The 24166-nt window shown below is 41.7% G+C and overlaps 1 protein-coding gene across 1 annotated transcript in view; it reads left to right on the forward strand.

Moving 5' to 3' along the window:
• The first annotated feature begins 981 nt into the window (after positions 1 to 981).
• tgfbr3 (transforming growth factor, beta receptor III) overlaps positions 982 to 24166 on the forward strand; it is a 131562-nt gene continuing 108377 nt past the window's right edge. The window contains exons 1-2 of the mRNA XM_062997317.1: positions 982 to 1220; positions 17329 to 17459. Coding sequence (XP_062853387.1) covers positions 17396 to 17459 — 64 coding nt within the window. The 5' untranslated portion in view covers positions 982 to 1220; positions 17329 to 17395. The remainder of the gene's footprint in view (positions 1221 to 17328; positions 17460 to 24166) is intronic.

Consider the following 24166-nt stretch of genomic DNA (forward strand, 5'->3'; position numbering starts at 1 on the left):
ACTTCTTCTCATGGGTTATTTCAGCAAGACGATGCCAGGCCTTATTCTGCAGGCACTACAACAGCTTGGCTTTGTAGAGATAACACCCCCCCCCTTCATGTATGCATAGACCAGGGTTTTGCACTCTCTCTAGGTTGTGTTCCTGTTTTCTCTAGGAGTAGTTCATTGTGACCCTGACCAGAATGGAGCAGTTAATGAATTTATCTAATGACTATTCAATCCATTAATTACCAATGTTAATGAATTAACCAACCAACCAACCAACTAATTGATCCATCCATTAATCCAGCCATTTGCCTATACATCCATGCATTCTTAAAAGCATATCTACACTATATGATCAAAAGTATTGGGACACCCCTTCTAATTCATTCGTTTCAGCCATAACAATTACTATATTAATCAATTAATTAGATAAAGAAAATGATTTGCTTTCAACATTGTAACAGTTTAGGGAAGGTCTTTTCCAAGAAGACTGTGCACCTGTGCACAAAGCAAGACAAGAAAAGCTTGGTTTAAAAAAACTCCAGTGTCCTGCACAGAGCCCTGACCTCACACCACTGGATCATCAACTGATCAACTGGATCATCAACTGAGACATTTGAACCAAATTCAAATATTCAAATATTCCTTTGATTGAAGAGGCACAAATTCCCACAGACGTACTTCAAAGTGTTGTGAGAAGCCTTCTCAGAAGAGTGGCAGTTGTTATAGCTGAAAATATCACTTAAAGATCACTCTGTTTTAATACAGTAAAATGTGTGTTTACAATGGTGTGTCCATCAAGCCCAAGGTCCGGTGTCCAAATACTTTCGGCCATATACTGCACCAAAGCATGGTTGATTCTGGATTATTTTGACACACCTCTGAGGAGTCTAAAAAAGAATCGGTTCTTGGAGAGTCTGTTTTGACAGCAGGGCCCGGGGCTGAATCCCACCCACCCACCCACAATCTCCGCCTCTGCTGGATGGAGCTCGGTACGTGCGAGCCGCTGTGACTATTTAAAACTTTTTGGGAGATCTTAGTCACTTTATTATGCTGAAATGTGTTCAGCTCGTGTTACATCTCATTACTTAAGTGAACCGGGACTGCAGGATCTTCATGTGCGCTTGATAAGGAGTGTTTATTCTGAAGGGGAACACTAATTCTCGGGTTCGATCCTGCGCTGCATAACTTCTGCTACAGCCGGAGAAGTTCGCTCGCACTGTGGAGACGGGCTGGTACGTTCGTGTGTTTCTTATTCTTATCTAAATGCTGGTTAGGTGTGTTAGATGCTTTACAGTGGTGGAACTGTGTTTTGCATGCTCGTATATACTGTAGTAGATGAAGAAGAAGTATGTATAGCTGTGGTCCGGGATCTTCATGTTGTAGATGGCTCTGCGCCTGCAGGGCTGCGTTTGTGGATTTGACATTTACGCAGAACTTGAATCCAGAGCAAGTTTGGCAATATACAGTTTTTTTGTTTTGAATATCTTGCCTTTCCAAGCATATGGTAAAAAATACTGTTATGTTACAGTAAATAAGGCATAGTGTGGTGTTTGTCTAGTGATGCTACACAGATCAGAAAGTTCTTGGCATGATCATCCAAACATTCATTTAACCTAAAAAGAGAGATGCACATGTTTGCATCCTCCAAAGAAATTTGACCTGATTAGACAACACTTGGGAAATCTAGTCTCTTTTTTATCTTTTTAATCCAGTGCAAGTTTGGGACTATTTTACATTTACATTTACAGCATTTAGCAGACACTTTTATCCAAAGCGACTTACATTATACAGTCTAAGCAATTGGGGGTTAGGAGCCTTGCAACCTGGCCCAACAGTGGCCCAACAGTGGCAACCTGGCAGTGGTGAAGTTTGAACCAGCAACCTTTTGCTTACTAGTCCAGTACCTTAACCACAAGCTACAACTGCCCTAGTGGTTTAGTCTTAGTGGTTTTAAAGTAAGCAAAGATGTGACTGTAAATATTAAATTATTTAAGTGTAAGATATTAATGAGACGAGTCAATATAATGTAGTAAGTAAAGCATGGTTTGGAATATGTGTGTTGTTTTTTTTAAGTAAGATGGCTTGATGGCTTTGGACACAGAAAAATTTTTTTTGTCCCATTTACTGATACACGTTTTACATCTGATCTTTATATAATTGAATTAATCAATATATAATTTAATCAATCAATCAGTCCATTTTAAAAGAAATTAGTCCACATTTTTGCAAATTAAAAACAACAACTAACTATTTCAGTTCTTGAATGAGACACTATCAGAAAATAAATGGACACGTTTGCATATTTAACAAGAACCACTGGATTTCTTGATCTTCATTTTCAGTTTGGCTACTTTTCATCATTAGGTTCTTAAGTAGGGCATGGTGGCTCAGTGGGTAGCACTGTCGCCTCACAGCAAGAAGGTTCTGGGTCCGAGCCCCAGGCGGAGCGGTCCGGGTCCTTTCTGTGTGGAGTTTGCATGTTTTCCTCCGGGAGATCCAGTTTCCTCCCACAGTCCAAAAACATGCAGTCAGGTTAATTGGAGACTCTGAATTGCCCTACAGGTGAACGGGTGTGTGTATGTGTGTCTGCCTTGCGATGGACTGGCACCCCGTCCATGGTGTTGCTGTGTGCCTTGTGCCCATTGAAAAGCTGGGATAGGCTCCAGCACACCCCCGCAACCCTAATTAGATAAGCGGTTAAGAAAGTAAGTGAGTGAGGTTTTTAAGTAAACTACTAAGTGACATACCTGGTTAATAAGGTAAAATATTGATATAAAGTAATAAGTGAAGCATGGTTTGGTATCTGTGTTGTGATATAATGTAATTAGAGCTCAGAATATTTTCAGACTTCGGACTAGAGCGATGATCATTAAAACCAGAAAAGGGTTAATAGTTAATAGGTTAATAATAAGGGTTAATAGGTTAATATTGCTAATAGTTTCTGTTTTATTTGTATGATGTTTTTTTGTTTTAATTTTGCTTTATGCTGGCATGCACTGTAAAAAGATGAATCTTGAGATACTGAGAGTTATCTGTGTAGTGATGCTAAAATCAAATTAGACACATTAGGTCGCACTTGCTGCTCTTTTCTCAGCTCTGTATATTACCAAAATAATCCTTTTTGTTGGCTTACACCACAGAAACTTTTTTAATGAACTCATTAATTTGCTTTTGTAGCCCACAGAGTTTTGCACTGTGCAGTATTTTTTGCAAACACTATGTGACTTAGACAATGTGGTGTAGACTAATATTCTATAGGAAGTGCTGCTTGTCTGAAATCGTTGTGGTGATGCTACACAAATCAGAATGTTGATGAAGCTGAATGAGTAATAGGAATTTTACCTGCTTTAACAAGATGCCAATGTTTTGCATTTCAGTGACTTGTGAGCCTGTGGTGCATTTCTTCTAATTTCTGCATTTTTAACCAGAAACGTTTGATCTGATTATGAAATACGAAATAGTCGTATTCCTGATCTTTTTATTCACAACATGTTCGGCATTATGTTTTAAAGCGAGCCAGTAAGTGACAGTTATAACTCACATCACAGAGCGTATAATAATAATATAACATTGTGCTGGCACACAGAGTGGAAGGATGTGTGAAGTTGTAGAAATCTGTCACTGGCTGGTGAAAAGAAAAGCTTGATTGCTTTATGTGTGTCAGAGGGAGCTTAGGCTAGTCTGTGGTTTTCCTTGGTAAGCATGGATGTTGTGTGGCAAACATCTGTAACGAGGTTCAGTCTGGGGTTTCTGGTCCTACATTGGCAGTAAAACAACTGTCCCATGTTCTTTGTACTTTCAGACAATTGATTTTAAAGATGATCTTGAGACTGAAATTTGCCAACGAGGGCTCCAAGTGACATTCCTGAATTATCTGATTTTAATTTCTGAGCTCTGTAGACTTTCAGTCAAAGGCCAGTATCAGGATGACAATAACACACAGCATCCTGTAGCATTACCGTGTAACCTCAGTGTCTGAAGGTGCATTTACACTTGCACATTTTGTTCCAGACCAGAGTCTGTTAGGTACATTCAATTCAAAGGAAGCTTTATCGGCATGACAAATAAGGACATTCGTATTGCCAAAGCTTAGTTACAAGTTTTAGAAAAAGAATAAAAATAAATAAATAAAAATAAAATAAAATAAAAAACAATAAATAGTACAATATATATGAAATAGTTACAGATATGTTAAAATAAAAATTAACAGTGCAAACAGTAATAAAAATGGTAACAGTGACAGTAATATTTTATGTAGGTAATAATGACAGTAAAACTTTAGTGTGTGTGTGTGTGTGTGTGTGACATAAAAACTGGGTGTGTTCATTGTCACTTCCCTCTGGTTTGCCCAGAAACAAGCGTCTGGGGTTCGAGATAAGCAAGCTTGGGTGTGAACTGCACTGTGTACATTCTGCGGTGATGATGACCTTTTTAAGAACATCCTCAAAATCAATCCTGTGTTGGACCTGAAATTAGGACCAAGTGTAAAAATTACCAAAAATGAGAATGAGACAAGGCCGTAGCAATGAATTGAACATGGGGAAAGGGGCAGATCCACCAAATTCTGCACAGGGAGGGGGTCATGCCATTTTAAAACATTACTGCTATATCAATAACTGATGGAAGCACAGATGGATCCTAACATTACGCAAAGCTAGTGAGTGGAATATGTTTGTTTATATTTTGTACATCAGTACAGGTCCTTCTCAAAAAATTAGCATATTGTGATAAAGTTCATTATTTTCCATAATGTAATGATAAAAATTAAACTTTCATATATTTTAGATTCATTGCACACCAACTGAAATATTTCAGGTCTTTTATTGTTTTAATACTGATGATTTTGGCATACAGCTCATGAAAACCCAAAATTCCTATCTCAAAAAATTAGCATATCATGAAAAGGTTCTCTAAACGAGCTATTAACCTAATCATCTGAATCAACGAATTAACTCTAAACACCTGCAAAAGATTCCTGAGGCTTTTAAAAACTCCCAGCCTGGTTCATTACTCAAAACTGCAATCATGGGTAAGACTGCCGACCTGACTGCTGTCCAGAAGGCCATCATTGACACCCTCAAGCAAGAGGGTAAGACACAGAAAGAAATTTCTGAACGAATAGGCTGTTCCCAGAGTGCTGTATCAAGGCACCTCAGTGGGAAGTCTGTGGGAAGGAAAAAGTGTGGCAGAAAACGCTGCACAACGAGAAGAGGTGACCGGACCCTGAGGAAGATTGTGGAGAAGGGCCGATTCCAGACCTTGGGGGACCTGCGGAAGCAGTGGACTGAGTCTGGAGTAGAAACATCCAGAGCCACCGTGCACAGGCGTGTGCAGGAAATGGGCTACAGGTGCCGCATTCCCCAGGTCAAGCCACTTTTGAACCAGAAACAGCGGCAGAAGCGCCTGACCTGGGCTACAGAGAAGCAGCACTGGACTGTTGCTCAGTGGTCCAAAGTACTGTTTTCGGATGAAAGCAAATTTTGCATGTCATTCGGAAATCAAGGTGCCAGAGTCTGGAGGAAGACTGGGGAGAAGGAAATGCCAAAATGCCTGAAGTCCAGTGTCAAGTACCCACAGTCAGTGATGGTCTGGGGTGCCATGTCAGCTGCTGGTGTTGGTCCACTGTGTTTTATCAAGGGCAGGGTCAATGCAGCTAGCTATCAGGAGATTTTGGAGCACTTCATGCTTCCATCTGCTGAAAAGCTTTATGGAGATGAAGATTTCATTTTTCAGCACGACCTGGCACCTGCTCACAGTGCCAAAACCACTGTTGAATGGTTTACTGACCATGGTATTACTGTGCTCAATTGGCCTGCCAACTCTCCTGACCTGAACCCCATAGAGAATCTGTGGGATATTGTGAAGAGAAAGTTGAGAGACACAAGACCCAACACTCTGGATGAGCTTAAGGCCGCTATCGAAGCATCCTGGGCCTCCATAACACCTCAGCAGTGCCACAGGCTGATTGCCTCCATGCCACGCCGCATTGAAGCAGTCATTTCTGCAAAAGGATTCCCGACCAAGTATTGAGTGCATAACTGAACATAATTATTTGAAGGTTGACTTTTTTTGTATTAAAAACACTTTTCTTTTATTGGTTGGATGAAATATGCTAATTTTTTGAGAATTTTGGGTTTTCATGAGCTGTATGCCAAAATCATCAGTATTAAAACAATAAAAGACCTGAAATATTTCAGTTGGTGTGCAATGAATCTAAAATATATGAAAGTTTAATTTTTATCATTACATTATGGAAAATAATGAACTTTATCACAATATGCTAATTTTTTGAGAAGGACCTGTATGTGGGAGGGGGGCATTTTGAGCATATCTCAGTATTGGTGGATGTGTCCTCCCCAATGTATATTTACAGCCTTGGAGTGAGATGTAGATGCAGCGAGATGGTGAGAGAGGGTGCTAAAGCAAACCTGACTTGCTGGTTGTAGCTTGAAAGATTAGCAGGTCGATCACTGGTGTTTTTCTTTTAGCCTTAATTTCTCTGTTCTGTTTCAGTGATTGATGATTCAAAAAGAGAGGAGTGTGTTTATGCTCTGTGTATATGTGTGTATAGGTGTGTGTGCAGTGACTCATAAAGAGAGGTCACACACACACACACACACACACACACAGATGTTCCACGTGTTAAACAGCTTATTTGTGTATGCTTTGTGGTCTCGTTGTCTCTAGTGGCTCTTTTCTGTACAGATGTTGTGTGTGTGTTGTGTGTTAGTGTGTGTGTGTGTGTGTGTGTGTGTGTGATTGCATGAGCGAGAGGTCAGTTTTGTCAGTGATGGTCAGCCTGTTTGGCGCTTAAATGTGTTTAAGTGTAGCTAACCTTTCAGTTTGTCCCCCATGTGTCCCAGATCAACACGTGGCTCAGCTCACAGCCGAGACTCTGAGATTTCCTTTAGTCAAACCAGCACATCCGCACTTATAAACGTCACATTCAGTCACACTGCAGCTCACTGACGTAAACGCCAAGTGGCACTTTGTTCAGGTTAAGCTACCTTCTGCACATTCAGACCAGAAAAGATGACCTGAATTTAGAAATGACCTTCTTTCCAGTGGATCAGTAAAAAGTGTTTGCTCTGTTGTTCAGAGGTTTGATAGTTTGAACTAGGGGTGGGTTTATAAAATCGATTTTTCGATTTTAATCGATCTTTATTTGAACGATCCGATATCGATTCATATAAATGCGAGATCGATTTTTTTAAATACGCCCCTTTTTACGGTGCACACGGAAATCTATTACTATTGTTACCCCCTTTAATTTCGCGTGACCAGCCACTGTTTTTTCATGCAACGAGATCTGACCTGCACATCAGTTTAGCATGGCAGAAGCTCAAGTTATGACCACTACACAACTTTTTGCACTGATTTTCGCTCGGCTCTGGATTCGGGAGGAACTCGGTGTTCGCTCTGCGATCAAAACTCGGCTCTCAATCAATGTGAGAAACAGCGAGGGGAAACACAGGGGAGAGGTTGGAAACAGGTGGTGGAGCGCAATATAGTTTCTATCAGAATACATCAGCACACGCGAGATCGTTCTCTACAAAACAAAATATTTATTAACCTCCAACTCACTACAGAACGATCCATGCTGCTCGTGTTGCCAAATCCACTCAGATTCATTTATTTCATCAGCGCACAAACTTTGATCGCTCGCTACTTGTTGATGTGCATGTTTGGACGTGGTATCATTAAACCTTTCATCACTTCTCACGTGTGTTTTCGTGACAAAACGTAGTTTTGGAGACCAGAGAAGCTCGCCTGTGATTCCCCCTGGTGATGGATGGTGTAGTGTAAAACTCCCCATCGCCGATCAGTCGTGTAGTGTGAACATTACAGTGACCACGTGTTAAAATGAGTGTCGTGTAGTGTAAACTTGGCATAAGCTGTACAACAGCCAGGTGTATGTTTACATTACATTTACAATGTTGTAGCATGTCAGACAAATGGAAGAAAACAGTAACATTCATTTTTTATTATTATTTCATTTGTCTGACATGCTACAACATTGTAAATGTAATGTAAACATACACCTGGCTGTTGAATGTTACTGTTTTCTGTTTTGGATTAATTATTTATGTAAACAAAATACACAAATATTTTTAATAATGAGTGTTCTTTGTACAATTATCACATTCGTTCTCTGAACATCTGTACATATGTAAACAAAACCTGTTAATGTAACTCAAATATGCCTAAATGTGTTGAATCGAAATTGGATCGAAAATCGAATCGAAAATCGAAAATTGAAGATCGAATCGAATCGGGACCTGGTGAATCGGAATCGAATCGATCCAGGAAATTGGTGGCGATACCCAGCCCTAGTTTGAACCCAGGCAACAGCCGTATACCCTTTTCTCAAGTAATTCTGGGTACTGGAGTACTTTAGCTGATATGATCCTGGGCACATCTATCACAGTATGGTTTGGATCAGTCACAAAACAGGACAGATGCAGACTGCAAAGAGTTGTGGAGGAGCAGAGAAAATCATCGGTGCTCCCTTGCCCACCCCTAAAGAATTATACACAACAAGAACCAGGAACCGGACAGAAAAAATAATCACAGACTCCTCACATCCTGGATACAAACTTTTTAACCTCCTGCCCTCTGGCAGGCACTACACAAGCATGCATCAAATGCCATCAAACTCATTAATAACTAGAACTGACCTGTTGTTTATATCCCTGCCACTATACTGCCACACTGCACTTTACATTTACTGTATTGTATTATACTGTGATTCCACTTGTAATTTTTATTGTTTATTTTACTAGCACATTATACACTGATCAGCCATAACATTAAAACCACCTCCTTGTTTCTACACTCACTGTCCATTTTTTCAGCTCCACTTACCATATAGAAGCACTTTGTAGTTCTACAATTACTGACTGTAGTCCATCCGTTTCTCTCCATACCTTTTTTTAGCCTGCTTTCATGCTGTTCTTTAATCATCAGGACCCCCACAGGACCACCACAGAGCAGGTATTATTTAGTTGGTGGATCATTCTCAGCACTGCAGTGACACTGACATGGTGGTGGTGTGTTAGTGTGTGTTGTGCTGGTATGAGTGGATCAGACACAGCAGCGCTGATGGAGTTTTTAAACACAGTGTCCACTCACTGTATTAGACACTTCTACCTAGTTGGTCCACCTTGTAGATGTAAAGTCAGAGGCGATCGCTCATCTATTGCTGCTGTTTGAGTTGGTCATCTTCTAGACCTTCATCAGTGGTCACAGGACCCTGCCCACGGGGCGCTGTTGGCTGGATATCGAACAGTGACAGGAGGTGTTTAAAAACTCAATTAGCGCTGCTGTGTTTTATCCACTCATACCAGCACAACACACACTAACACACCACCACCATGTCAGTGTCACTGCAGTGCTGAGAATGATCCACCACCTAAATAATACCTGCTCTGTAGTGGTCCTGTGGGGGTCCTGACCATTGAAGAACAGCATGAAAGGGGGCTAACAAAGCATGCAGAGAAACAGATGGACTACAGTCAGTAATTGTAGAACTACAAAGTGCATCTATATGGTAAGTGGAGCTGATAAAATAGACAGTGAGTGTAGAAACAAGGAGGTGGTTTTAATGTTACGGCTGATCAGTGTAGATTCCCGGCCGGCTAAGTGCAGCGCTAAGATTTGAACCCAGATTTTAGTGATGGTGGGCTAGCAAACATTTAAGTGAAGAGTTTGTGAATTAATGCACCAGAGTCAATTACATCCACATACAATGCTAGTCAGATAGCTTTAGCTAAGCTCCTAAATGTTGCTGTGTCTCTGGCCTCTCTGCTGTTTCTCACACGGTCGGTTTCTCTCTGATTCTCTCACCCACTCACTCTCTCTTCTCTGCGGTATGGAGGCTGAAGGTAAAGCCTCCTCTCCTCTCAAACAGCTGCAGAAACAAAGAACCATTCACACGCCATGCCAGCTGCTGAATTCGCCAAGTCGTTTTGGAGGATCTCCACAAATACCGCACCTCCAGCCCTCCTGTCTTGGGTCACCGCCCTCTGCTCTTGATTTGTGCCCGCGGTCACCCACACACATATGGCACACACACACACACTCATACAGCACACACACTTATACAGCACACACATGCAGCTGAGATATAAACAGACACACACACTTATACAGCACACACACCACACACACACACACACTCATACAGCACTCACACACATGCAGCATAGATATGAACACACACACTTATACAGCACACACATTCAGCTTAGATAGAAACACACACACACACTTATACAGCACACACACACCCACACACCACACACACACTCACACTCATACAGCACTCACACACATGCAGCATAGATATGAACACACACACTTAAACAGCACACACATGCAGCTTAGATTGAAACACACACACACACACACACCACACACTCATACAGCACTCACACACATGCAGCTTAGATAGAAACACACTTATACAGCACACACATGCAGCTTAGACAGAAACACACACACACACATACAGCACACACATGCAGCTTAGATTGAAACACACACACACACTCATACAGCACTCACACACATGCAGCATAGATATGAACACACACTTAAACAGCACACACATGCAGCTTTGATTGAAACACACACACACACACACACACCACACACTCATACAGCACTCACACACATGCAGCTTAGATAGAAACACACTTATACAGCACACACATGCAGCTTAGACAGAAACACACACACACACATACAGCACACACATGCAGCTTAGATTGAAACACACACACACACACACTCATACAGCACTCACACACATGCAGCATAGATATGAACACACACTTATACAGCACACACATGCAGCTTAGATAGAAAAACACACACTTATACAGCACACACATGCAGCTTAGTCAGAAACACACACACACACATATAGCACACACATGCAGCTTAGATATAAACACACACACACACACACACACACACACACACTTATACAGCACACACCACACACACACACACTCATACAGCACTCACACAGCACTCACACACATGCAACATAGATATGAACACACACAGCATACCTACAACACACACAGAACATATACAACATATACATATAACACACATGCATACATACATATAACACACAAACACACAAAAACAGCACACACACACACTCACAGCACTAAATCATATACTAATACAGCACACACGTATATAGCACACAAACACACTTATAAAGCACACATATGCACACACACACACACATACACATACCGCACATATACAACATATACATACAACACACAAACACACACTTATACAGCACACACACCCATACATCATAGACATAGAACACATACACACACAAACTCATACAGCACACACACACACACATACAGCATAGACATAGAACACATACACACACAAACTCATACAGCACACACACATACTCATACAACACACACACACATACAGCATAAGCATGTAACACACACACACACAAACTACTTCAGCACACATGGTTCACATGCAGAGAGCAGCAGGAGTGAAATATTTCATCTTCTTGGCGGGGTGTGTTTGATGAAAGTCAGGGGCGCAAGTGTGACTCTCCTCGTTCACAATCACAGGAAACCGGAGTTCATACAGAAGCTCCCGGTCAGCACTGCCTATTGTCAGCAAATCTACAGCCTAAAATAATGCGTTTTAAAACCTGATCTCTGTTCAGTAATGCTGGAATTACCATGGATAAGAATTTTAACATGTTCTCCTGTACTGTAAAAGAACAAAAAACTCTCGTCCCCACCCAGAGAACAATATATGTATAAAAATATAGATGTTTTTGTTTGGGACTTGCTTATGGAAGTAACCTGATGCAAGATTTGAACCTTGGTCCCCTGATGTCTGCAGCACCCACCCTTACCTGCTATGCCAATGTGCTGCTCTGTTTGTGCACCACATTCTGCTTTGATCTCATGCCAAAATACTTCTACTTACTATTTTATAGAGGTCCTCCACATGCCCTTTTGAAAATTCAGTAGGTCTTTCTTTCTTGAGACTCTCTCTAGGACTCCTGACCATGAGTTTGCTGGACATCACATTTTTAAAACAAAAGGTATTATAATAGAGTGACCTCCATTCAAAAGAACATTTGTATGGCTGGGCACTGATGTTTGTTGAGAAAGCCTCAACTGATGTTCCAGTTAATTCCAAAGCTGTTCAGTGGGGCTGAGGTCAGAGCTCTGTGCACTGGAGATTCTTTAAACTGAGCTCCCCCCCCTTTTCTCCAACTTTAGCGCATCCAATTTCTGCCCGTTTATCATCCTCTCACTAATGCTGGTCCCTGCTTCTGATTGGGGAGGACGAGGCTGCTCCATGCCCCCTTCGACACGTGCCCAGCAATCGAACATCTTATCACCTACACTTGATGAGTGCAGTGCAGTACAGTGCTGTGTACGGAGAGCCACACCCTCTACCGCACTCCTTTCCCATCTCCATGCAGGCGCCACCAACCAGCCAGCAGAGGTCGTAATCGCATTAGTCTGAGAGAGAGATTCCATCCGGCTTAATCCCGCCCCTATTTGAACAACAGGCCAATCGTTGTTAATGTGGCCGCTCAGCCTCAGCCGGCAGCGTGTGTTTTCGCCGCTGCGCCACCTGAGCGCAGCCTACTTCATATCTTTATAGAGCTTTGTGTACAGGGTGGCAGTCTTTCAGGAGCAGAAAAGAACTTAATATAAACTGTTGCTGCTAAGTTGGAAATGAAATAATTTTCTTTATATTATTTAATTATTACACGTTAGCATATTGCAGTGGAAAAGTGAATATCAAGACTTAATATTAGCCGCATACACATACAGCAGTGTAAGCACATATTGTTCAGTGTTTGCTACCAGAAACTTGGCTGCATCACTTTCACTTTTTGCTCAGTGAAAGTAGTTCTGCTGCGAGGGTCCGTATGAAGCAGCCTTATGGGCAGGATGTTGGCTGCGGGGTGGTAGTTGAAGACCCTTTATTGGAGGCTTTATCTTTTGCTTTAACACAATGCAAAAAAAATTTAATTACTTTTTTAATATTGGAAAGCCACAATCTGTGACAGTAAAATAAATAAAATAAAGTCTTTTGTTTACCCCAATACACATTAAAACATTTTGATTGGAATTCAATTTTATTTTATTTTATTTTTCTATTTTATTTATGCATTTTCTCCCATTTTGCTGCTGGGGGATCCCTGATTGCAGTTGAGGTGGGTATATTGCTGCTCACACCTCCGACGACCCGCGTGCAGCCTTTAGTGGAACCCTTTTTCACCTGTGCATTCTGCACAGGCGCCTCTCTATCTGCTAATCAGGGTCCTTACAAAGCGTTTGAAGACCCCACCCACATAGTCCGGTCAGTCCTAGCAGAAATGTGTCTGCTGCAGGCACTGCCAATTATGCTAGATGGCGCACAGCCGACCGGTGACAGAGTTCAAAATCTCGGCGCTGGTGTGCTAGCGGAATATTCCGCTGCGCCACCTGGGCGCTGGAATTCAATTTTAATTATTTTGGGGATTTTTAAGGATTTTTCTGCACACTTTTAATATAAGAGTAGAATAGATTTTAAATATATAAAGAACAAAAAAAGGTAGAGAAAGTGGCAGATATGCTAATACCACTAACACCGGTGCATGTGATCACGTGGTGTAGTTTGTGATTAAATGTAATCAAGTTAAACTGTATCATCTGAGATCAGAATCACCTCGCGTGACTCTCTCTAAACCTCTCACTGCTTTTACTCTCTAACTCTCGCCCATGTGGAGAGCTGCGGTGCCGTAACACACAGAGCAGCCGGCTGGAAATTTCATTAAGAAAGCCAAGGCAGCAGACCCCAGACTGAGGGTAATAAGTAGCTGTGAGTTCCTCCGCACTACACTGTGGTGTAGGAGGACCACTGACTGCCATCTGGTTCAGTACACAACCTGATCATGCGGCTGAATAAGGTAGGAACTGTGGTCAGAGACAGAGCTGAGACCATTCTGATGCACATTAATTCCTGTATCAGATTTAAATTAATAACATGCTTTTTTATTCAGGTATAATTTTACATCAAAGGAATGTAGAATTGTAACAGGACATGCTGCTTCTCACTGGCCAAATTAATAGAAACAAGACCAACTGTAACCCGCAGTGGAGAAAGTGGATAGATCCTGTATAGCGCAGAACTGAGAACCGGATGTCACAATATTAAAGGCTCTGAAAAAGTAAAGACAGGGAACCTGCAGAACCTGATAGTTTCCACAACCCAAGAGAGGCACCTCAAGCCCACCAAGTGGCGCACTAACTCTGACCCTGATAAAGCGAATGGTGAAAAGAAATGTAATGAATATACTGTAGTGTTTTTGTAACAGAGGGATCAGTGTTAGGGGTTCAAGAATTAAACAATTGGTTTTGTCAGATACAGATGCCATACCACCCTCACTGGGACTGACAGGCATAGACGCCATGCCATATATTCCTCTGGGATTGACAGGCATAAATGCAATACCTTTTTCATTGACAGATTTTGGGACTGACAGGCACAGTGTTTGTACCCCACTCTGAGACTGACAAGTACAAAGACTATAGCTCTCTCACTGGGACTGCTGAACACAGAGACACACAGAGCGCTGTTACTGTGACTGACAAGCAGAGAGACTACAGCACTGTTACAGGGACTGACAAGCACAGAGACTATAGCTCTCTTACTGTGACTGACAAGCAGAGAGACTATAGTTCTGTTACTGGGACTGACGAGCACAGAGACTACAGCACTGTTACTGGGACTGACGAGTACAGAGACTATAGCTCTGTTGCTGGGACTGACGAGCACAGAGACTACAGCACTGTTACTGGGACTGACAAGCACAGAGACTATAGCTCTCTTACTGTGACTGACAAGCAGAGAGACTATAGCTCTGTTACTGGGACTGACGAGTACAGAGACTATAGCTCTGTTGCTGGGACTGATGAGCACAGAGACTATAGCTCTGTTACTGGGACTGGCAAGCACAGAGACTATAGCGCTATTACTGGGACTGACAAGCAGAGAGACTATAGCTCTGTTACTGTGACTGACAAGCAAAGAGAGCCTATAGCTCTGTTACTGGGTCTGACAGGCACAAAGAAAATAGTCTTTTTTTCTGGGACTGACGAGCACAGGGTCTATAGCTCTGTTACTGGGACTGACAAGCACAGAAACTATAGCTCTGTTACTGGGACTGACAAGCACAGAGACTATAGCTCTGTTACTGGGACTGACGAGCACAGAGACTATAGTTATAGTCTATAGATACTGGGACGTACTGACACATAGGCTTTACCTCTCTCTTGAACTGACAGGTACAGATGTCGTACCTTTATCACTGGGACTGTCAGGCACATAGGCTATATCTTTCTCACTGGACTGAAAGGCACAGATGCTATAGCTCTGTTACTTTGACTGACAGGCACATAGCTATGCATAGCTCTATGGCTATAGCTTCTACACTGACACCTACAGATAGAAACGTGTAAATAGGTTAACTGGCTACTATCAATTGACCAGATGTGTGAGTGACTGTGTAATGCCTGCAATAAAGCAGAACGCCTTTCAGAATGTGTTCCAGTTGTGCTGGTGTTCCTGGGATAACCTCATCATGTGCTGTGTGTGTGGTAATAGTCCTGACCAATACAGAGATTCTGAGATCCATTTAGTCACCATCATCCGCCAACATTTGCCATACGTATTGGATTTCCTCTCCCTGTTTCCTCTCCCAGTCGCTTGGTGTGTTGCTGGTGAAAGCATTAGCGAACTATCCTGGCTTTGATGCCACTTATTAGGACTGGAAATGTTGTCAACTTCCAGTTTCCAGATGTTTCTGCCATGTACTACATGTTTTCAGTGATCCTCATCCCTGTTTTGGAATGTCTTCACACACACTCATAACACACAGCTAACGACTAAGTGAAAAACTGAAAGTTGGACGATCACTTTGCCTGAACACAGTGTCAACATGACTGAGTGAGTGTTGTAGGTGGAACGCACTTGATTTTCACTGTCCAGTGTTGTTTCCTTCAGAGGAATGTAGTCTAAGAGGAACGGAGTTAAACGAAGGAATTTCTTGATGGATGTTGATGGAGTGTTTGTAGAAATGATTGATAAATAATTAAATTACTATTGTATTTAATGACATTTGTACAAGGAGACACAGTGGCATAATGTGTACCAATGTCGACTTACAGCAAAAAGGACATAAGTTAGAATCCTGGCCAGGGTCCGTTCTGTGTGGAGTGGGTTTAGAGTGTGGGTTTCCTCCAGGTGCTCTGACTTTAAAGACCAGCAGTCAGGTTAATTGGGTGACCAAAAACCGAAGTGTGAGTGTATTTGTGTGAATGTGTATGTGTGTGTCTGACCTGTCCGGGGTGTTTCCTGCCTTCGCTCAATTAATCAGACCCACAGTGACCCTAAATAGGATAAACTGGTGGTAAAACATACAATGAATGAATAAATGAATTCATTTTATACAATTGCACTCAGGTGGCACAGTGGTAAATAACACCAGCCTACTACTGCTGCCATTCATGGTTTGAATTCCCTATGGTGCTATCGGCTGCTCGTGCGTCTTCAAACAGACATGATTGGTTATGCCTGGGGTACCTGAGGTGTCGCGATAAATTGGCGTCCTATTTAGGGTGTATGCCTGCATTGTGTCCAGTGTTTCCAGGGAAACAGGACCCATCAAGACTCCTACCAGGATAAAGAAGTGATAAAAATTAAAATAAAATTAAATAAAACAAAAAATCAGACACATTTTCACTTCTTGTATTTGGTTGGTTGATTTGATTGATTTGATTTTTGTTTTAGGTTACTTCCACTCAGTTTGATTTAGTGGTAGCTCTGTGGTGAAGATACTGGACTAATAAGAAGGCTGCCGATTCAAGTCTCACCACCACAAAGTTGCCACTATTGGACCCCTAAGCATAACCCATAATTGCTCAAATTGTGTATAGACATAATTGTAACTTGCTTTGGATAAAAGCGGCTGCTAAATGCTGCAAATGTAAATGTTAATTTATTCACCTCAGTTGATTTAACTAAAATTAAATTCACTTTCATTAAGTTCCGTTTAATTTGGGATTTAATTCTGTTTGATTTCATGTAATGAAATTGTTTTAACTTAGTCCAACTCAGTTTCATTTAATTTTTTCCATTCAGTTCAATTCAGATAAATTTAGTTCAGTTTATTTCATTTAGTTTTATTTCACTGTAACTCCACTGTGTTGCCAAACTTAGGTTACAAAGTGAAGAAATATAATATTAATAAATCCTCTGTCTGTTTTTCAGGTATCATTTCTGTGTGAAGGTTTAAAGAAACCATACCAGGACTTTCATACCCAGCAGCCGGATTGTGATGGCTCCCACACGCCCTTCTGTATTTGTCGTGCTCCTGGTGTCCTGCAGCGTGGTCTCAGCAGGTAGAGCTGTTTTCCTCATTACTCCTCTCTCAGCACCCATAACCCAGTCCTGAGAGAACCTGCTTTAACATGACACATAAAGACTCTTCCTTACACACACACGGTGGCAGTGATTGATATTTTATTACCAGCGGCTCAGAGAGGTTTTGTGGTCTTGCTCGGTTTCATGCTTCATAAGAAGGAGAATAAAGGTCGTCTTTCAGGCTGAGAGAGATCAGTACTGTGTTGAAACGTTCAGGAGCGTCTGTGCTTCTGTCTGAGGTCATGGTTAGAACTGGCAGGTTGGATTTTATTGCTGAAGCGATGAGGGAGTTTAGAGACCGCCGCTAGAAAGACTTTATATGTGTATGTACACCGAATGTAAAAATCTACTAGCTTGTACAACAATTTGTAATATTACAAACCTAATTCCAGAAAAGTTTGGACAGTAGGATAGAACAAGAGATATTTAACTTTTTACCTTATTAACTTTAAACACTGTAAGAAAAAATACATGCTAATACATAACATTATGACCACCTTCCTAATATTGTGTTGGTCCCTCTTTTGCTGCCAAAACAGCCCTGCAACTGTGATGCTCAGTGTATTCTGACACCTTCCTATCAGAACCAGCATTAACTTCTTCAGCAATTTGATCTACAGTAGCTCGTCGTTGGATCAAACCACATGGGCCAGCCTTCTCTCCCCACGATCCCCGCATCAATGAGCCTTGGCTGCCCATGAATTGTAGTTCTACAATTACTGACTGTAGTCCATCTGTTTCTCTCCATACTTTTTTTTTAGCCTGCTTTCATGCTGTTCTTTAATTGTCAGGACCACCACAGAGCAGATATTATTTAGGTGGTGGATCATTCTCAGCACTGCAGTGACACTGACATGGTGGTAATGTGTTAGTGTGTGTTGTGCTGGTATGAGTGGATCAGACACAGCAGCACTGCTAGAGTTTTTATATACCGTGTCCACTCACTGTCCACTCTATTAGACACTCCTACCTAGTTGGTCCACCTTGTAGATGTAAAGTCAGAGACGATCGTTCATCTATTGCTGCTGTTTGAGTTGGTCATCTTCTAGACCTTCATCAGTGGTCACAGGAAGCTGCCCATGGGGCGCTGTTGGCTGGATATTTTTGGTTGGTGGACTATTCTCAGTCCAGCGGTGACAGTGAGGTGTTTAAAAACTCCAGCAGCGCTGCTGTGTCTGATCCACTCATAATAGCACAACACACACTAACACACCACCACCATGTCAGTGTCAGTGCAGTGCTGAGAATGACCCACCATCCAAATAATACCTGCTCTGTAGGAGAGTCCGGTCCATTGAAGGCTGATCCGTGTACATTCCTGTAATTCCCTATATTTCCTGTCCCCACCGCTGATAAGCACCCCATAGCATGATGCTGCCGCCACCATGCTTCAGCAGCTGATGCATTATATTAAGCAAGAATGGGGGAAAAATCCACTTTCATAAAACATTGAACACTGTTTGAAGAAAAGGCAATGTAAAACACAGTAAACAAAACCCCTGACCTAATTCTTTTGGAACGTGTTGCAGACACATTTTTTTGAATGAGAATATAAAAATAAAGTTGATTTATTAAAACAATATTTTGTCTTTATAAAGTGTTTACCTGACTCTAAAAGAAAAAAAAAATTGCTGTCTGTTTTTGCTTACATTTTCCTACTGTCCCAACTTTTTGAATGAATGGTTGAATGGTTGTAGTAAACATGATAGACTATATATACAGTTCTTGGTGAAATACTTGGTGGTGAACTCTGACTTCATAAATTAATCATCAGTTCTTTAATAGGTTCGACTGCGCCGTGTGGGTTCATGTGTTGATCTCATATTGGCAGCATCCGGTTTTGTCAGGTCATCACATATCGCCCTGTGTTGGGAATTTCCCAGTCCCCTCCCATCACCAACACAAACTGCTGTGTTATTGCACATTAGGAAAAGTGCTGACAGTCCTGATCTTTTATTTAGAATCTATTTCAAATACACTGCATGGACAAAATTACTGGGGCACCTCGTCTAGTTTTTGAATTCATGTGTTTCAGCCACAGCAATTGCTAACAAGTGTAATAAATTACATAAAGGTAAGTATATGCTTCCAACTTTGTAGCAACAGTTTAGGGAAGGCCCATTCCCTCCTCACCTGCGTCCTATGTGAGACTTGTTGGTAGATCCGTCTGACCTGAAATTTAATCTTGTTTCCTGGTGAATCAGAGCTTAAACTGGATTTACCCAGATCAGATGTTGTTGACACTTAAAATCCAAGAAAGATCCACCCTCCCCTCCCCCGCTGAAGTTCTAAACAGCAAAATAGAGGTCCTGATTTCACTTGATTTCGAAAATCCAACACTTGACCCTGATCTAATTTGCTGTATAAACATTTTGGCCAGTGATTCATCCCACATGGAGTGCTGAGGCAGTCCTGCGTCAGACTGTGAGGGCTCGCACTTTGACTAATCAGGTTCAGTCTGCTCTGCATGAACAGATACTATATGGACAAAAGTATTGAGACGCCTACACGCTACACCTACACAACACAGAAGCTTTTATAATATTCTGTTCTAAATACATAATACAGGGTTAGTCCCCTCTTTGTACCTATAACAGGGCAGTGATAGCTCAGTGGTTAAGATACTGGACTAGTAGGGATGTAACGATGCACCACAAGACACCACATGCGTAACGATTCAAATCGGTTTACATGTAAAATGAATCAATATTCACTTTAAATAGCAGAGGGCACTGGCGCTATTCACCTGGTTGACGTCACTACAGGGTTGACAGGTTCAGAATTTTCCAGCCAAATTTGTTTATGTAAGGATACTTTCTTTATTTGTATTATTAATTTATTTATTTAATGTGGGGTTTGTTTTAAAATTTCTTTTCAGTCTTTTTTTACACAAAAAGGGAAATGTGCAGCATTGTTTTGCATAGTTTGTTCCTACCTTAGAAATAAAAGGGCATTCATTATTTAGATAAATAAAAGATAAGCACAAATACAGTATTTTATTTTATTTTTTAAAGAGAAATAATAAAAGGAAACTTTGTCATAATTTGTCTTTAATTTGTTTAAAAAATCAGGAAAAAATTGTATCGTGAACCCAGTATCATGAATCGCATCGCGGGGTAGAGTGTATCGTTACATTCCTATGGACTAGTGAACAGAATGTTGGTTCAAGCCCCGCCACCACCAAGTTGCCACTGTTGGGTCCCTGAGCAAGGCCCTTAACCCTCAATTGATCATCATGTAAGTTGCTTTGGATTAAAGTGTCTGCTGAAAATGTAAAATGTAGGGAAGGCTTTTTAGAAGATTTTGAAGTGTCTGTGGGGATTTTTGCTCATTTATTTACACTGATGTTGGACGAGAGGGTCTGGCTCACTATTTTCATTCAAGTTCATCTCAGTTGTTTGATGGGGTTGAGGTACACCCCAAACTCACCTGACCAAGGCTTTATAGACCTTGCTTAGTGGTATTGGTTTGCTGAAGCATTAAGATTCCCTTTTCTGGTACTAAGGGGCCTAAGCTAACCCCTGAAAAACAACCCCATAGCCTTATTCCTCGTCCATAGAACTTTACATGTGGCAGTTAGGAAGGAAACGTTCTCCTGGCATTCACCAAACCCAGTCTCATCCATCAGAATGCCAGATAGAGAAGTGCAGTTCGTCACTCCACAGAACACGTTTCCATTGCTCCAGAGTCCAGTGGTGTTGTCCTATACACCACTCTATATGATGTCTCCCAAAACTGTTGCTACAGTTGGAAATTTTCTTTATAAAATTGATTTATTACACCTATTACAATTGTTGTATTGTTAGTATGCAAATGATCTGATTTAGTGCTAAATTTGCCAAATGCTGATCCACATAAACAAATTTAAAAACTCTACTGTTTGGCATATTTTGTCATGTCTACATTATTCTGGCATACGATGGTGTGGTGGAAAAACATTTGATGAAACCCCCTGCAGAAAGGGATCACACCAACAGTCTCACATAGAAACCCTGCAAATGCGATAAGACGGAAATAATATAATCATCCTTTATACTCCCATCAGTGATTTTGTAGTACAGTAGAAGATTCCACAGTTAACAGAAATGTATTAGCTAGAACTGGTCTAAACCAGCTAGAACTGGGCTTTGGAGGTCATACAATGTAATTGACGCACTTCCATATGTAGCAGGAATATTGGAATATGACTACTGGCATCATGCTCTAAGCAGATCTACACATTCTAAGTAGTAATTGATTATGCATTACTACTTAAAGTGTAAATTAACATTTGACTGTTTAAAAAAAACAGGTTTTGATGTATATGTGCTATACTTGTCCACACTAATGCATTCATTGCGCAAATTGCGCATCAGCTTATACGCTCGTATTAATCTAGACATGTAACCAGGACTCTCAAATTTACTGTGAGGTCTGGTGCCACATGACTTGAGGTGTGAATTTGTCATTAAAATTATTATTAACTGTTGGCATAAGCCTATTAAGTGCTTGGGTTGCACAGTGGTAATTTACCTTTACCGCTGGGATCCAGGGTTCGAATCCCTAGCAGTGCTTATGTTTGGTTTCCTGCCTTTCGCCCAATGCATCAGACCCACCACGACCCTGAGCAGGATAAAGCAGTGGTAAAACAGATGATAAATGAATTTTCGTTTGACCCCCCCACCCTTTTTTCCTGATCTTCTCTCATTTGCATGCATAAAATAAAGTCCAGTACGTCCAGTAAGTGACCTAACTGGGAATCGACTGTTGTCGGGACTATGACCCCAAACACTGAATGAATCTAGGTTGCGAAACCGAAGCAGCTTGTGTTTGTTTAGTCTGGCAGTCAAACAAGACCATCGAACAGCATCAAGCTTTTGTACCGCGTTTAAAAATCCTCAGTTTTCCGTTTGCACTCCAGACTGAATGTACTAATGTGCTGGATGTTGTATAGATGGATCGTTATGCAACCTTGGAGTGCGATAAATGTTGGGGGAAAAAATGATCTATAGTGCTGATTCAGTGTGTGTGTGTGTGTGTGTGTGTGTGTGTGTGCGGGTCGGAATATTGCGTCCTGCTGGAGCGTTGCGCAACTGCTGTAACGTGAGCCGTGGCACTAAAGTGGGGGAGACGGTCCAAACCATCACACACACACACACACACACACACTTGAAATAAAAGTAAGACGAAAGACAGAGAGAGAGAGAGAGAGAGTGGTTGTGATAGCTCAGTACTTAGGGTAGTAATCTGTAATCTGAAGGCTACAGGTATAAGTCCCATCAGTGTTGGGCCCCTAAAGCAAAGCCCTTTACCTTCAATTGCTTGTATTATAGTTAATCTCAGTTGTAAATCGCTTTAGATAAAAGTGTCTGCTAAATCTTAATCTGGGTTGTGGGGTGTGCTGTAGCTTATCCCAGCTCTCAATGGGCACAAGGCAAACAGAAACACCCTGGACGGGGTTCCTGTTCATCTCAGGGCAGACTCACAAACACAGACACACGCACACAGGTAGTGGTAGTAATAGCTTAGTAGTTAAGGTACTAGGTACTAGACTAGTAATCTGAAGACTACTGGTACAAGCCCCATCAGTGTTGGGCCCCTGAGCAAGGCCCTTAACCCTCAATTGCTTGCATTGTATTTGATCTCAGTTGTAAGTCGCTTTAGATAAAAGCTCTGCTAAATGCCAAAAATGTCAATGGGCACAAGGCACACAGAAACAACCTGGACAGGGTGCCAGTCCATCACAGGGCAGACACACAAACAGGAGGGTATATTGCTGTTCGCTTGCCCTCTGATGCGTGCGATGCGAGTCTTAGTGGACCCCTTCTTTAGGCCCATGCTTCTGCACAGGCACCTCGGTCTGCTAACCAGGGTCCTTGCACAGTGTTTGAAGACCCCACCCACTTAGTCCGGTCATTTCCCCACCCAGCAGACTCGGTGGCCAATTTGTGTCTACCGCAGGCACTGCCAATTGTGCCCGTGGATGGTGCCCAGCCGACCGGTTAGCAGAACCTAGATTCGAAGCAGGGTGTTCGGCGCTGGTGAGCTAGTGGAATATCCCGCAGCACCACGTGGGTGCTTTGGTAGGAAGTTATTTTATCTGGCTTTGCCTCAGCACTGAGAGTGCACTCGCAAATGCACCTTCTAATGGCTAGGCTGTTCAGACATCTACACACAACTTCCAAACATAGCCAGTCATGCCTGTTTGGACACCTGGCTGGCAGATAGCACCGTTGGCATACACTGTTTTGAATCATTTCACTATAAGCAAGGGAATTGCTAACAGGTGAGGGAATCATGATTAGGTATAAAAGGAGGATCAACCAAAATTCACTCGTTAAAAGCCATGATGGGTCTTGGTTCATTACCTTGTGTCAGAATTAAGGAGAGAATAGCCAGTCAGTACAAAAAGAACATTTTTCAATGCAACTATGATATAGTGAATCAGGAGAGATCTTAGTCCATGTAACACAAGTTTGGAAACTACTGTTGATTAAGCTTGATGTTCGACCCCTCAGACTACACTAGGATAACTACACAGGTCTTGTTGGCTTCATAGAGCCCACAAAATCGTTATGGACAAGTCTCACCCCGGCCACCATCTGTTTGAGTTGTTACCGTCAGGCATACAGTATAAAACTATCAAAACAAGGACAAACAGTACAAACCCTAAATACCTCTATATAAGGGGATTTCACTAATTCAT

Source organism: Trichomycterus rosablanca, chromosome 6, assembly GCF_030014385.1.
Source record: "Trichomycterus rosablanca isolate fTriRos1 chromosome 6, fTriRos1.hap1, whole genome shotgun sequence".
In the NCBI taxonomy this organism is placed as follows: domain Eukaryota; kingdom Metazoa; phylum Chordata; class Actinopteri; order Siluriformes; family Trichomycteridae; genus Trichomycterus; species Trichomycterus rosablanca.